Source organism: Mustelus asterias, chromosome 23 (assembly GCF_964213995.1).
Source record: "Mustelus asterias chromosome 23, sMusAst1.hap1.1, whole genome shotgun sequence".
Lineage (NCBI taxonomy): Eukaryota > Metazoa > Chordata > Chondrichthyes > Carcharhiniformes > Triakidae > Mustelus > Mustelus asterias.
The window spans coordinates 69,441,889-69,458,336 of record NC_135823.1 but is presented as its reverse complement, the minus strand read 5'-3'; the positions used below and the strand labels follow the sequence as shown (position 1 = coordinate 69,458,336).

The 16,448-nt window shown below is 39.9% G+C and overlaps 1 protein-coding gene across 12 annotated transcripts in view; it reads left to right on the top strand.

Moving 5' to 3' along the window:
- marf1 (meiosis regulator and mRNA stability factor 1) overlaps positions 1-16,448 on the top strand; it is a 77,562-nt gene that overhangs the window by 40,134 nt on the left and 20,980 nt on the right. For all 12 annotated transcript variants that reach the window (XM_078240894.1, XM_078240896.1, XM_078240900.1 and 9 more), the window contains 11 exons: positions 1,253-1,476; positions 1,879-1,996; positions 2,416-2,588; positions 3,444-3,878; positions 7,089-7,249; positions 8,150-8,308; positions 8,524-8,707; positions 10,785-10,963; positions 13,427-13,507; positions 14,420-14,656; positions 14,990-15,115. In XM_078240894.1, the coding sequence (XP_078097020.1) occupies positions 1,253-1,476; positions 1,879-1,996; positions 2,416-2,588; positions 3,444-3,878; positions 7,089-7,249; positions 8,150-8,308; positions 8,524-8,707; positions 10,785-10,963; positions 13,427-13,507; positions 14,420-14,656; positions 14,990-15,115 (2,077 nt within the window). The remainder of the gene's footprint in view (positions 1-1,252; positions 1,477-1,878; positions 1,997-2,415; positions 2,589-3,443; positions 3,879-7,088; positions 7,250-8,149; positions 8,309-8,523; positions 8,708-10,784; positions 10,964-13,426; positions 13,508-14,419; positions 14,657-14,989; positions 15,116-16,448) is intronic.

Below are 16,448 nucleotides of genomic sequence, written 5' to 3'. Positions count from 1 at the left end.
GTCCATAGGACTCTTAAATCGGCCTCGCAGGTGGAGGATGCGGTCAAGAAGGCGTATGGCGTACTAGCCTTCATTAATCGAGGGATTGAGTTTAGGAGTCGGGAGATAATGCTGCAGCTTTATAGGACCCTGGTTAGACCCCACTTGGAGTACTGCGCGCAGTTCTGGTCACCTCATTACAGGAAAGATGTTGAAGCCATTGAAAGGGTGCAGAGGAGATTTACAAGGATGTTGCCTGGATTGGGGGGCATGCCTTATGAGGATAGGTTGAGGGAGCTTGGTCTCTTCTCCCTGGAGAGACGAAGGATGAGAGGTGACCTGATAGAGGTTTACAAGATGTTGAGGGGTCTGGATAGGGTGGACTCTCAGAGGCTATTTCCAAGGGCTGAAATGGTTGCTACGAGAGGACACAGGTTTAAGGTGCTGGGGGGTAGGTACAGGGGGGATGTCAGGGGTAAGTTTTTCACTCAGAGGGTGGTGGGTGAGTGGAATCGGCTGACGTCGGTGGTGGTGGAGGCAAACTCGTTGGGGTCTTTTAAGAGACTTCTGGATGAGTACATGGGATTTAATGGGATTGAGGGCTATAGATAGGCCTAGAGGTGGGGATGTGATCGGCGCAACTTGTGGGCCGAAGGGCCTGTTTGTGCTGTGACTTTCTATGTTCTATGTTCTATGTTAATCCCTCTAACCTACACATCCCGGGACACCCGGGTAAATTTAGCATGGCCAATCAACCTAACCCGCACATCTTTGGACTGTGGGAGGAAACCGGAGCACCCGGAGGAAACCCACGCAGATGTAAGCCTTCTTGCGACACTAATAAATAAACTTTAAACTTTAAAAATCATTCCATTCTGCGCCTCTCACTAAACTCAGACTCCAGAACAGAAGATTCTGCTCAGTATTTCTTTCAAATGGATGCCTGAAAGCCAGTTTAAAACCTTCAGTTGTGAAATACAACTGATTTTAAAATATCATTCAGCCAGCTTACTTCCTTTGCAACCCTTCCATAATGTTATTTACACTGGCCTCCATTTCATAACGTACTGTTCTAATGTGATTACCTTTGGTCTTGTTTATATCAAAATGTTTCTTGATACTTGATTAATGGATGTCAGTAATGGTTTAATGAACACATCTATTTTTTGTGTTAGCTGTAAATTAAAAATATAATGAAAGAATGTTTAATTGTAAGCTGTAACAGTTACTCCGAAAGAAAATGCGCTTCTAATTCTGGGATGTATTTTAACAGGGTCACCTGATGTTGGTACGTTAGGACAGCAGGAGAATCTACCTCCTATCGGGGTGTTTTGGGATATAGAAAATTGTTCCGTCCCAACAGGACGATCGGCCATGACAATAGTGCAGCGAATCCGTCAACGATTTTTTCAGGGCCATAGGGAGGCAGAATTCATGTGTGTGTGTGATATTAGCAAAGAGAATAAGGAAGTTATCCAGGAACTTAACAACTGCCAGGTAAGACAGCTGTACAAATTGTAAATACCAGTCAATTTTCTGAATCCATGGAGTATAATGTGCTGTTCACCGAAAAGAAAGAGACGAGCAGTTTGCCATGAAAGATTTTTAAAGTAAAAGAATGATGAATGTTTATTGCATTTTTAAACATTCGGAAGGTTAGTAAATATATGCTGATGTTGTTTGCATTCAAATAAAAACCTCCCCAATTTTGTATTATTCCATTGACTTCAAAATTACAAAACGCGAGTTCAGTCTGATCATGTCAGGTTAGGTTAACTTTACCCGTCACTCCTTGTTCTTGATTCATCTCCCTGGATTATGTGTATGAGACAGTACTTGTACCTTTTAGCTCTGAGGTTTAGTGATTGAAAATTTGTATAGTATCACTCTGTGTTGCAGGTAACAGTTGCACATATCAATGCAACAGCAAAGAATGCTGCAGACGACAAACTTAGACAGAGTTTGAGGCGATTTGCCGATACTCACACAGCTCCGTCCACCGTTATTTTGGTGTCCTGTAAGTAATCAGTGCTACAAAACTATTATTTTCATTTGAAAGACAGGGAAGGAACAGGATCTAGAAAGCAGCCTTGTGATGTTGTTGCCACAGTGGAAAATGTAAATTAATTGGGACTCTTAAACATCTATAATTTTAGGTTTTGGAGATCTAGAATATGGTAATGAAAATAGATGAATCTGTAACGTAGCAGCAGCATGTATCTTCTTGGGTGGAGATCAAGGCAAATTTTGCAAAATATTCACTCATCGGTTTAACTTTGTGTCACCCCTCACAAACATTTCATAATAAAGTACTGAGAAACGAGTGAACATTGCGGAAACCTCGTCTAGGCTTTTGTAGTTTGAAATAGAAGGATGAAAACTTGATTTCAGTCAGAATTTATTTTTTCTCATAATTGTGACTTTATCATTCTGCAGCTGATGTTAACTTTGCCTTAGAACTGAGTGACCTTCGACATCGACATGGTTTTCAGATTATTTTGGTGCATAAGAATCAAGTTTCCGATGCGCTTTTACAACACGCGCATAAGCATATCAAATTTGAGGAATTTGTTTCTAACTTACCACCGAGATTACCTGAAAAAATGCCAGTAAGTATCTTCTAAAATAATTGTCTATATTAAGATTAACAAATGATGAAATCTGAAGAATTAATGGATTCTTTGAGACTTGGTTCATTAGGCAATTTTCCCATATCCGTTTTCTCTTTGCAGCATTTCAGTTCATAGAATCCCTGCAATGCAGAAGGAGGCCCATTGAGTCTGTATCAACTCTCCGACAGACCATTTTACCCAGGCCCTATCCCCATAACCCCACACATTTATCCTGCTAATTCCCCCTAACCTGCACATTTTTGGAGTGTGGGAGGAAACCGGAGCAGTTGGAGGAAACCCATGCAGACACAGGGAGAAGGTGCAAACTCCACACAGTCACCCAAGGCCAGAATTCAACCTGGGTCCCTGGCACTGTGAGGCAGCAGTGCTAGCCACTGTGCTGCCCCCCCCCCCCCTTGTCTTAACACATGCTGAAATCTTCTTTATCCTATTATGAAATTGTTTACATACAATGTTACATCTTAAATGATCCCCAAAAAGGCTATATTTTGTTAGATTCTAACAGGAACTCTTAATATTTGTAGATGTGGCTACTTTACTGACTTGTACAGTCTGTTAATTTGTTTTCCCGTTAGTAAGGCTGACTTTCTCCTGCATCACTGAACAATGCTTTAGGTTTTCACACTGAAAGTAAAGTAGAGGTAGCTCGGGAACTTTGTAATTGTGACATTTCAGTTGGAAGTAAATGAATTGTGGGATCCCGCAACTTCAGCCAGCTTTTTAAAAAGTGTATTTGCAATAAAATATTGCTGTATAATTAACCAAAAAAAAAAAAAGCAAATTTGACTTCACTTTCACTCTTGTTGATTCAATTTCTTTCTTGCTTTTCAGCAATGCCACACTCTTCTGTATGCCTACAATTTACCACTCAATAGAGACAGCAAGCAAGTGAGCAACAGACTACGCCGTTTGTCTGATAATTGTGGTGGAAAAGTTTTAAGTATTTCTGGCAGCTGCGCAATCCTTCGTTTTACAAGCCAGGAAAGTGCTGAGCGTGCACAGAAACGTATGGAAAACGAAGACGTCTTTGGCAACAAGATCCTCGTATCATTTACCCCAAAAAACAAAGATCTTTGTGAGAGCAAAAATAACTGTTTTACAGTTGAAAAAGCAAAATCCCCTAAAAAGGCTAGCAAGTTGACAAAACTCTCTCAGCGGAACAAAGGCCTCGATGAGCAGTTACAGAACGGTAAAAATTATGCAGTAAAGAATTCACAGACACACCAAGGATCAGCAGTTAAAGACAGCAATGTCAGAAGTTTACAGGTAAATTGTTCATTTAATGCAGCTCAGATACTACTGTTACCAATTTCTGTATAAATGGGTACAGTAAGAAGTCTCACAACACCAGGTTAAAGTCCAACGGGTTTATTTGGTATCATGAGCTTTTGGAGCGCTGCTCCTTCATCAGGTGAGTACTTACCTGATGAAGGAGCACTCGCCCGATGAAGGAGCAGCACTCTGAAAGCTTGTGGTACCAAATAAACCTGTTGGACTTTAATCTGGTGTTGTGAGACTTCTTACTGTGCTTACCTCAGTCCAACGCCGGCATCTCCACATTCTGTGTAAAAGGAGAAAGGACGAAAAATCCTTGTGTAATAAGGCTTAAAAAAAAAACTACAACAGTATCCAAAGCAAAGTAAACCGTGTGATTCATTGGAGGGTTGTGGCGCTACACAATTGTCATTGAAGTTAAAAGTCGAGGAATCTGCTTGGGCATGGGCCTGTTTTTGTGGTGAGCTGTTGATACATACAGACTAGTAAAGTCCCAGGTTCAACCCCCACTTCTTGCTCTTAACTGCGATCGAGTAAACTTGTTGGAAGCTTATGTATGTAGCCCAAAAGATAAAAAGAACATTGGGCTCGATGGCATTTCTCCCCACACATGCACGTAGTCTCCCAATCCTTGTTGTTAAAATTAATGGCACTTGGGAAAGATACTGGAGAGTAATCAGTCATTGTGTCAGTAAAGAAGCAAGGCAGAGAAAACTGGCTAAGAAAGGGGGCAACGCACAAAAGTGGAATGCAGGAAACTTCAAGCGTGATCTTTCACAAGCATTTGTAATCCAATCCATTTCTGTTGAAATGTACAGAATTGCACTCTTAAACCCCAAAATAACAGTGAACAGTATGTCCACCCTTGCAACTCAACTCTGGAGACCTTCCTTCTGACACTACTTCTTCCCAGCCTCCCAACTATTGTGTCCATGGAGTATTTAATTGTCTCTCTTAATAGCGAATCCTATAATCTCACTGCAAACGAGATAATTTAACCAGTTCCTTTAGAAGGATGTGACTGATCAAGTATCAATTGTTTTTGCTGCTTTTGTTCAAAGAAAATGCATGTTTAATGAGACATTAAACAAAGTCTCTGCCTGTGTTGTTGAATGTTAACGATATCTATTTGGAGTTCTCTGTGTCCATGCTCCTTCACACAATGCCAATAAAAAACATTGAGTTGGACTTTGCAAGATATTGCTGTGTTTAAATGTGTGCCATATTGTCTACATGACTGCACTGCAAAAGGATTAATTGTATATGATTGATGAGGCACAACAAAAGTGCAGTTTCTTCACTCCCAACCATCATTTATACTTTGTAAGACTTTGAAACTTTTCTTCATCCAACTCTTTGAATATTGTGCAAATTGAAAACCTTATTGCTTAGGTACCCATAAAAATTTTGTTTGATTTGTCCATCTTTGTTCTCCATCCATGTTTGAGTTCTCTATCCTTTGTTAGATCTTGAACAGTGGATTTGGAACATTTTGTGTATGACTGCAAATGTGATGTTGTTAATAATCTTGCACATAATATATTCTAATGTGCATTATATTGGATTACTGTCTAGTGTCGTAGAGTACTTGCTCCATTTTTGAAATGTGAGTTGAGATAAGATTGGGAGTAGCCCAGTTCTGTTGGAATTCTATATTGGTCTTCACCTGATGAGGTGGCAGTAAGAGGTCACTCTGAAATAAGTTTGTTTTGTAAATTCTGAAGATGGATAAAATTATGCATTTAACATTTTTCAAAGGTAACTTAGTGATCTTTTTCTATCAGTTTTGCATTGATTACTCAACAGACTTTATTTGTGTAATTAGTAACCAGTTTCTTTCCAAATCAGCATCTAGCTGATTCCATACAAAGTTTGCTGGAAATAAGTAAAGCAGTCATTAGCGAGAAGAGAACACGGTTCAGCATTATGGACAATCACGTGTATTGATTTGCCTCCTTTGACATCTGGATATATTTTTATGTAAATATAAACAAGCCAAAAGCAGCAGATAGGAAATTCAGGCCAATCGATCCTTAATCGGAGAAAACAATTTCTTCTCGGACAGTTAATGCAGAATGTAATTCAGAAGTGATTGATTAGTTAATGTGTTACAGGTGCACTGCATCAAGAGGTAGAAAAGAAAGGGTGCTGATGAGGGAGCTGGTCTTGTTTCTCTTAGTCCTTCCCTTGCTGCTAAGCAACTCAATTGGTGATTGTTTGCCTCGTATGGAAGTTTAGGTTCCAACATAGTATTTGAGCTATATGCTTAACAGTTTAATTTGGAAGCTTTTAGTCCACTGGTAGACCTGCCATTATGCCAAACATAGCAGGAGTTGCTGTTGAGCAGTTTTTCTGGCTGTGAATATTAAGTTTTACCAATGTCTCTACTAGTTTACTGGAGTTTATCAAGTTTCAGTAAACACAGAAATGGAATCCTTTTAGTAAGGTATCTTTTGATATCTCATTTTAATCGCCTCAATCATTTTGAAATCACAGTAAATACATACATGTCTTGTTATCAGTATCTTATACTGCAGAATTGAGCCAAGTAACATGGAAAAATGGAAATATCAGTGTTAGTTTTCTGAAATGAGCTGCAGTTCACCCACAATATTTGTTTATAAATGTTTGTCTTGTGAGTTTTCACATGATTAACTTAGTGGGGATAAGCTAAGTCTCATGAAAACAGAACAAAATGCATTTTGATTTCTTAAGCTGAGTACAGCTATTTCCTGATTGTTTACTTGACAGAGAGTGAAAGCATGAGGAGGTCATGGAAAATGTGGACATTTAATGTTGTAGAAGCAGGGTGATGGCAGCAAAAGTGAGCTTAACGGCTACGACAGCCTTAAATAGATAATATTCTAAACCTTGCAGTTCACGGAGAAATGTCCTGATAGTGTTAACTGCTGTAATTTTAGTAACTGGGAGTTTGATCTGAAAAACTAAACTTTTGATAAAGCCCAGCTCAACAAGAGGAAAAACATGTTATTAGATCAATACCTTCTCCATTTACTGCTGCTTCTATCAATGGCTCAGAGAACAAAGATTCCTCTGCTTTATTTAAATTTAACTCTGTGAATATTTATTTGCAACTCTTAATTAAAGGCTGCTTTTATTTCCTGTTTGATATAGCTGTTGAAGCATTTTTTTTTGCATTAAATGGTGCAGTTTTAAGTGGTTAATTATTTATTTTGTAAGGAGCTCTGTGGTATGGAATCCAAAACAAAGCAAAGTGCACATACCCAGAAGATCAAAAAGCAAGGAACTGAATCTCCACCAGTCAGCCATTGTACATCCCTTTATCCCCCAGCCACCGTCAAAAATGTTGGAAATGGCGATTCATTCAGTGGAAACATTAAGTGAGTTTATATCTAACTAACATTTATAAACTGGTTGGCTTTTAATCGATTTTTTAAAAATTAACTAATGTTTTAAGTTCTATATTCTTTGATTATGCACTTTTTGGAATTACTTGAGCACAACTATACAACTAATTTAATTATCGAGCAATAGAATAAAGAAATGTTTGAAATGCTTTGCATGAATTCATTCAAGTTTAAGGACTGGTTTTCCTATTTTGTCAATTTAATTTTTCTCATGCAGGAAATTCATGGGTAATTTTGCATTGGAAAAGAAATTAATATTTTGAATACAATACTTAATTGGAAATGAATTCTTGATTACATAGCACACTTTTCTTGTTCAAGTAGGTGTCATCTAGGATGCCATGTAGTACAATATTAATTAACAGCCCAGGAGTGTGAAGTACTACTGGAATAATAAATGCAATGGGTGAAGTGCTATTATTTGCCTATCCTAATGTAAATCAGAGAAACGGACGACAATATGTTGGTGTATCTGACACTAAAGATCATAATATAGCAGTTAGTGTCAACAATTTACGCAAAAGTGACTCATCCTAATGGAGTTTTGTATCTGAGGGTGAGTGCGTAGTGAAGGCTAATTTAGTTGTAATTTAATTGGCCTGTGAATTTAGTCATGGGAGATGCTGGGTATAGATAAATCAGCTCCCCTCCCCAGCATGGGATAAGTCCTGGTTACTGGGTGCCTCTCTATTGTCTCCACAAAAATTTTTCTTTGCGTCAAGAAGAAATATTTCTGTTTTCTAATGCCACTCTTGTATGCAAACACAAACCTCTTAATGTTAAATGTGCTTGAGTATAACAAACATGTTTCAAGTAGTACTTGGAGGAAATAAACTGAAAGCATACTATTTAAAATCTACATTTTTATTTCAGGAGAGAAACGCCAACTTCCAGAAGTTCCCTGGAATCTCCCATAGATAAGATTGAGAAGAAAGTTGATTTCCACATCAGTTCCCCTTCTGCTTTTTCTAAGCTGTCAATTTCGAGACTTAACACACCACCTACTCCAGGCCACGGTACCTGGTCTGCAAGGTAACTTCTATGTACTTTCTTTAAGAGTACATCGTCAAAAGAGTTGACAAATTTTTAAAATTACCACTAGTAAAGAGGAAATCGGAGCTGAGTTGTTTTGTACTTGGGAGTGGAAATTCAGTATTGGAACTTTGGCATCATGAGCACTGCTTCAGTACATAATTCTGGTAAAGGTTTAATGTGTATGTTGTTTGACCCTTTCTTAATTATCCTAGGAGTCTATCCCCAAACCTTTCAAATGGACCTCCTCCTATAAATGCAAATCAACCTCATTATTCTGACTCTCAGACTGGCCCATTTGCAAATGGAGCAGACATACAGGTCAGCAACTTGGATTACAGGATGTCCAGAAAGGAACTACAACAAACATTGCATGATATTTTCTCCCGGCATGGCAAGGTAAACTCGCTGAATGCTCAGAGTAAGGTTTCAGGCTGAATATGTGGCTGCAATCTAGTACAGTGAACTTGCAGAACTCTAAATTTCAAGGCCAGTGGTAGCTGTAAAGTTTGTGACCTGTTATGTCCTGTATTTAGAGGCAGATTTTTTTCTGAACGTTTGTGTTGGGTTAGAATTGGGAATGTAAATTCCTAACTAAGCATTCAGGTGCATCAGTATGATAAGAACCCTGAACGAACATTAATTGCAGATTTGTATCATTTGACTGTTGGATTGTGTTGCTCTTGGAAATTCCTGACCATAAACTGAATTTCAAGTTTTGGAATGTGTATTTTGTGATGGTGCTTCATCCTTTCATCTGTTGCCCAATGCCAATTAAAATTTCCATGCTTTAATGTCTGCGTCCATACTGTGAATGTAATTCAGTGATAATTCGGCCCTGTTGTAATTTGCATTTTTCAGATGCTTTTCTTTTAAAAAGAATCCTCATTGGCAATGGATTTTCTCTTTCCTGTTAGGGAAGTTATTTGTGTTGTGGCATATTGTAATTAATTTGTTGCTAAGTTGCCATTATTCAGGTTGAGGTTTTGAATGTGATTCTGTTTTTAATCATTTTCAAAAATTCACCGAAAGCATTCTGTGAAGCTGACAGTAGCATCATTTTTGCAATCTGTCACTTCAAAGATTCATAGAGACCCTACAGTGCAGAAGGAGGCCATTTGGTCCATCGAGTCTGCACTGGCAACAATTCCGCCTAGGCCCTATCCCTGTCACCCACATTTGCCCCACTAATCCCTCTAACTTACACATCCTGGAACACTAAGGGGTAATTTAGCATGGCCAATCGACCTAAACCACACATCTTTGGAGTGTGGGAGGAAACCGGAGCACCCGGAGGAAACCCACGCAGACACGGGGAGAATGTGCAAACTCCGCACAGACAGTGACCCAAGCCTGGAATCGAACCCAAGTCCCTGGAGCTGTGAAGCAGCAGTGCTAACCACTGTGCCACCCCATAATTATAAAATTATTTTTATTCATTCGTGGGACATGGGCGTAACTGGCTGGCCAGCATTTATTGCCCATCCCTAGTTGCCTGAGGGCGGTTGAGAGTCAACCACATTGCTGTGGCTCTGGAGTCACGTGGGCCAGGCTGGGTAAGGATGGCAGATTTCCTTCCCTAAAGGGCAAAGATGGGTTTTTCTGGCAATCAACAATGGTTTCACGGTCATCAGTAGACACTTAATTCTGAATATACTTTTTATTGAATTCAAATTCTGCTGTGGCGGGATTCGAACCCCGGGTCCCCAGAACATTAGTTGAGTTTCTGGATTAATAGTCCAGTGATGATGCCACTAGGCCATCACCTCCCCCTGATTAGCTATATTTGGTAATGATGTTTGTTATCTTTTCCCTCGGGTTGGGGGAGTGTTTAGTGAGGGGAGCTAAGATACAAATTGTCATTGTACCACAGTTGATCTGCAGCTTTATAGTCTAACTTTGTAAGACTAAAAGGATCTGTTTACCTGATTTGATTTTGTAATCCTGTGTTACTGAGGAGCTCTGCTTCAGCACGTGGTTTCCTGTCAGATTATGGATTTAATTGATCTGTTTTATCTGAACAAGTTAACAATTGACGTACCAGACAGAAGCAGTTCATAGAAATTTTTTTTGGGGGGGGAATGAGAGCAAGCAGGTTGGATCTAGAACTTCTTCCCAGGTTGCTAATCATGTACTATTGAGCGGAAGCAATTGTTAGGCTGAAGACTAAAATCTTATTATGTTCCCTATGCTACTACAGTGGCTATATTACCTCAGCACATAAATGTAGGCCCGGCATGGTCTATATGAATCCGTACCACACCTGGTGCATTTGGCCATGAGGGGAGTAGGTGTGACCATTTCTTAGCATTGCTATAATTTTAGTTTGACATTGGGCCTGCAGTTCTCAATTATTAACACATTCCTGGCGTTTAATTTGAAACAGACCTCTGAAGTTTAAACATCAAAACTTCATAATTACCCAAAAATGAGCCATAACGGGAAGTTCTGTTTGTTCCAACTCATGGATATACAGGTAAAGAATGTGGAACTAAGCCCTCATACTGATTATCAGCTGAAGGCAACAGTTCAGATGGGGAACCTCCAGGAAGCGATCTCGGCTGTCAATACTTTGCACAGATACAAAATAGGAAGCAAGCGAGTCCAAGTATCCTTGGCTACCGGAAGCACCAGTAAATCTCTGGCTTTACTTGGGTAAGGTGTTTTCTGTTTTTTTTTTACCTACTACATGTTTAAAGTTTTCTTGTTTCTTTATAAACTATATTTACCAAATTGTGGGTGGGAGGTGTGGAGGAAGAGATAATGTCATGCTATATTTAAAATTAAAAGTCTTTTAAAAATGAATTTAAATCTTCCACGTTTCCTGAGGAAAACTAACATTAGCGGTCGGAGATTAGAAAACAGAACTGTGCTCATGACTGAGGTGAGCATAGTCAAAAAGCTCTGATTCAAGTGCAAATATATTTGCCAGTATTAAGTTGCGACTGTACCAACTAAGGTGTAACCATAAAACATCCATTCAGGGTGTAACCGTAAAGCACATTAAAGTCACACCTTCAGATAGCTTTGTGTAACACCTGGGGGAAAGCTGAATATAATCAAACCTAGTCAACATAGTCTTTTGAAAGGTAAATCACTGTTGACAAATTTGCACAAATCTTGAGTATGGAATAGAGAGAAATCTCAGAGGGGAACCTGGAGATGTAGTGTACTTAGATTTCCAAAAGGCATTTGACACAGTGGTGCGTAAAGTAAAAGCCCATGGAATTGGAGGAAGTGTGTTAGCGTGGATTGAAAACTGACTGTCAGATAGAAAACAGAGTTGGAATAAATGGGTCCTTTTCAAAGTGGAAAGATATAACTAGTGGAGTACAGCAGGGATCTGAATTGTTCACTATTTACATTAATGAAAGGTTTGCTGATGATACGAAGATAGGTGGAAGATATGATGAGGATATGGTGATCCTGCAACGGGATATAGATAGATTGGGTGATGGGGCAGAAACCTGGCAAATGGATTTTAATGTGGGAAAGTGGGAGGTCATGCACTTTGGTAGGAGGAATCAAAAGACAGATTATTATCTAAATGGAGAGAGACTGCAAGTGAGAAAAGTATAGAAGGACCAAGATGTTCTCGTGCATCAATCACCAAAAGCTAGCAAGCAGGTTCAAGTAGTTGAGAAGGCAACAGCATTTTGGCCTTATTGCAAAGGGATTGGAGTTTAAATGTAGGGAGGTTTTGTTGCAATTGTACAGGTGAGGCCTCACCTGAAATACTGCATAGAGTAATTGTCCCTTAGTGTCAGGGGGGTTAATAAGGTGAATGAGTAGGGTATGGGTGGCATTGTGGTCGGTGCAAACTTGATGGGCCGAATGGCCTCCTTCTGCACTAGGGATTTTATGATCAGTCTTGGTCCCCTTACCTTAAAAAGAATAGTAACGTTGGAGGCAGCCCAGGGTTGTCTTATCAAGAGAGACTAAATAGTTTGGGCCTGTATTCCTTGGGGTTTAGAGTGAAGGGTGACTTTATTCAAACATATAAGATCCCAAGGGGACTTGACAGGGTAGGTGGTGAGATGTTTTTACGAGTGGGACAGTCTTGAACAAGGACATAGCCACAAGATAAAGGGCTGGTTATTTAAAACTGAGGTGTGTAGAAATTTCTTCTCACAGAGGGTGGTGAACCTCTGGAATTCTCTCCCCCAAAGGGTGGTGAAGGCTGGGTCATTAGAAGTATTCAAAGTGGAGGTGGATAAATATTTGATAGTTCGAGGAATCGAGGGCAGGGGGAAATGGCGCAGAAAAGGAGTTGAGGCCGGCACAGATCAGCCATGATCGTGCTGAATGGCGGGGCAGGCTTGAAGGGTTTGGTGGCCGACTCCTGCTTCTGTTGTGTGGTGGGTGGGGAAAGAGTCTGATGGGGATGTAATGCAATTGTGCCTGCTTTTTATTCTTGCCATCATCTAATTTGTACATTGATGGGACCATAATATATCCCTAGGCCTCCCAAACCTGTATTGTGGTCCATTTGAAACTAACTTCGAGGATAGTTCATACACAAGGCCTGAACCCATTGCTAAAAAGGCCCTCCATCAAACTTGGGATTTTTTGAGTGGTTGCAGTTGTAATTGCTACTTGGCTTAGTAGGCAGCACAAACAGCTGCATATTAAGTCAACATATGCACTCTTAAACAGACCTTTAATCATGCATTACTCACCTTGATGCGCACACAAGTTCCCTCGGTGTTGAATTAATCAAAATGTGTGCAGCTACACCTGCGAGCTTTGTGTTCTGCAGCCAGCTTAAAAACCATTCTCTCGTCATCGCAATGTTGACCTGACCTAACCTAACAAAAACAAGTGCTGTAATCGATTACAATGGAAAGTTCATAGATTAGAAAAATAAAACCATTAATTATTTTTTGGAACAACCTCATTGTAGGGAGTAATAACAAAAGCCCTATTAATCTGTACTCTGAATAAACTGTGAAACTTGGTGTTTTGTTAACTTAAATAGTTTCAATAATTAAAATTGCTCCCATCGCCTGTTTTTATTGATATCACTGGCTGAGTACTCGAGATATCTTACAAAACTACTTGTGTAGTATTCAGAAATGTCACAAATGAATGATTTGCTCTGATTTTCTTTGATTACAGCTCTGAAGCCATGTCCATTCTGCAGGATTCCCCAGCATGTTGCTTGCCACTGTTCAAATTCACAGAGATTTATGAGAAAAGGTACAGATTGCAGTTCTGTGAACTGTTGATGCACTTAATGCCACAAAATAATTGGTATACTAACTTGTGTTCATCCCTTTTGATTTGAGAAATATTTGAGGGAAAGGGGAATACATTGAGCAGTGGAGACTTGCTTCACCCCCTCCTGATTTAGGAGACAGGTCCTCCTCCCTTTGGACTGTATAAAGGAGTTGATTTCATTTTACATGGAAATTAACTGTTACATTTTTTTAATGTGGTGATTTATTCTATTATAGGCAGACTTGCAAGCTGCTGTCTTTCACAATGTTCACACCTCTTTAGTTCTGTAATAGTGGATGTTGAATGATACTAATATGAAGTTTTTACATACAATCATTCTGTGAGGGTGGCACAGTGGTTAGCACTGCTATGTCACAGCACCAGGGACCCAGGTTCGATTCCCAGCTTGGGCCACTGTGTGTGTGTGTGGAGTTTGCACGTTCTCTCCATGTCTGTGTGGGTTTCCTCGGGTGCTCCAGTTTCCTCCCACAGTCCAAAAGATGTGCAAGTTAGGTGAATTGGCCATGCTAAATTCTCCTTCAGTGTACCCGAGCAGGTGGCGACTAGGGAATTTTCACAGTAACTTCATTGCAGTGTAAATGTAAGCCTACTTGTGACTAATAAACAAGCTTTTTATTTTTTGAAGTAGGGAGTTGGTTGAAGTTGCATGCTGTGATAACTTAATTTCATTGAGAATTTTTTGGTAAAATGGAAAGTTTATTTCCCCTGTTACTGGTTTACTTGTCAAATTATTTTGCTCAATTCTATATTTATCCAATTTCCAAGCACATTTATTTGTATTTTTATACATAATATCTGCTATCACTTGTTCACGTGCTTCAGAAAATTCTGTAACTGCTGAGTAATTAACTTTAATCTACCTCCCTCCAGATTTGGACACAAATTGGTTGTGTCTGATTTATACAAATTAACGGACACAGTGGCTATCCGCGACCAAGTAAATGGAAGAATGGTTTGTCTTCTGCCCAGCAGTCAGGCTCGGCAGAGCCCTCTGGGTTCCGTAATATCATATGATGGTTCATCGTCCAATTGCAGCCCAGTGATATTTGAAGAGCTAGAATACCATGAACCAATCTGCAAACAGCACTGCTCCAGTAATAGCTATAGGTAGGAATCGTGTTTCCTTGAGTAACTGTGCCTATTCTAGCAGCAGCTCTTCAGATACGTTAAACAGTTAAAGTACAAGCATCATAATATCTTTTGCTGCTTCCTTTAGCAATTGTCCATAATATGCCACACTGTTTCAGAAAGTAACAGAGATGTGCAATATGTGAACAAATGTTTCCGTGCATGTTTTGTACAAGCCCAGTAAGACTTCAGTTTCGCACATCCTAAAGCCACTAGTGTAGTATTTTGCTACGTTAATCAATGTAAATTTTTGAAGTGAATGAATGTAGTAAGTGCACGCCTTAGAGTAACTTTTTTTGTTGTTTTTTTCAGTTGCAGTGAAAATGAATTTGATCCTGATTCTTACAAAATACCATTCATTATATTGTCCCTGAAAACGTTTGCACCTCAGGTACATAGCCTGTTACATACCCATGAGGGAACTGTGCCCCTTCTTAGGTGAGTATTCTCGATTGCATGATGCAATTCATCGGTGATTGGAGAGAAAAGTGAAAATGTTTCCAAAATGTCACCCCTACCTGGTGATGTGCATAAAATCTTCAAAGCCCCTGTATTCTAATTGCCATATGACAAATAGCATTACGGGCAATTGCCAGAAAGGATTTTTAAGTTTATGGCCAAAATCTCTCAAATCTGAAGCTCAAGTACGTTCACTCTGTTCAAAAAGCATTCCATAATTCTTTCCTTCAGTTATTGTTCCTTCAGTACATGCCTACTTGAGATTGGCGTTGATTAATTCTTGGCGTTTCAACTTTGCTGCAATTCCCTGACTGGCCAGTAGTGTCAGCACATCATTTGGAATTAAATGCAAGAGAAACTGTTCCTGTACAGAAAGTGGACAGCAATATTTAATACCACCTGAGATCAAATAATGAGCACTGTTATTCAGCCCAGTCAGGTCTTCAACAATTAATACATGCACATTTTGCCACTCAACCACTTTCAAGAACGGGAAGCTTGTTGCTCTTTTCCCACCATCTACATCTTTCCCAATCCCAGGAGGGGTGAGGCCATTTATTGCACAATTTTGAACCCATTTCGCTGATAATTGAGAATCAAGCCTAAAATTCCTGATCGATACCCCTCAATCAACCTGTAGAAGTTGAGAGCACGTACTGGCAGTTTGTGAAGTTCAAGGTTCTCCACTGCTTCATTTTCTCCCCATGGTCTTTTATTTCCTTTTGCTTCAAAGATTTATATAGATGCATTAGTTTCTCCCATAATCATTCCCTGTGGCAAAGCATTCCCCCTCCATCAGCCCTCTGTAAAATAAATTTTATCTATGCCAGGATTTTTCACTCCCGTTCTTCTCTGGTGGGTTTGCTGGCAGAAGCTGAAAATCTTGTGCGAGGCACGAAATATGTTTTACGTGGCAAGATGCCTCGTCACGCCTGTGCCCGCTGCCTGCCAGTGACATAACGGAAACCCTGACCTTCGACATCAGGATGGCGGCTCAATTTAAGTAGCTGGCAGAGTGGGCTCAATCAACATGCCCCACCAGCGTGACAGTGTGGGACCAGCCCCATCAAGATTTTTAACCAAGTTCCGAGCAATGTAGCAGAGAAAGCTGCCTTTGGGCTGGTGGCTGCAAGGCCACTTTTCCTGCCTGGTGCCAAACACTGCAGCTTTAAAAGAAAGGGGCAGATTCCTCTATCTCCTCACTTGGTGGTATTGTAGTTGATCTCTCATCACTGACTCCCCACCTGCTTGGTAGGGGGCAGTGAGTTTTATTGAAAATAAATGAAAATGACAGACTTGCTGGTCCATTCTG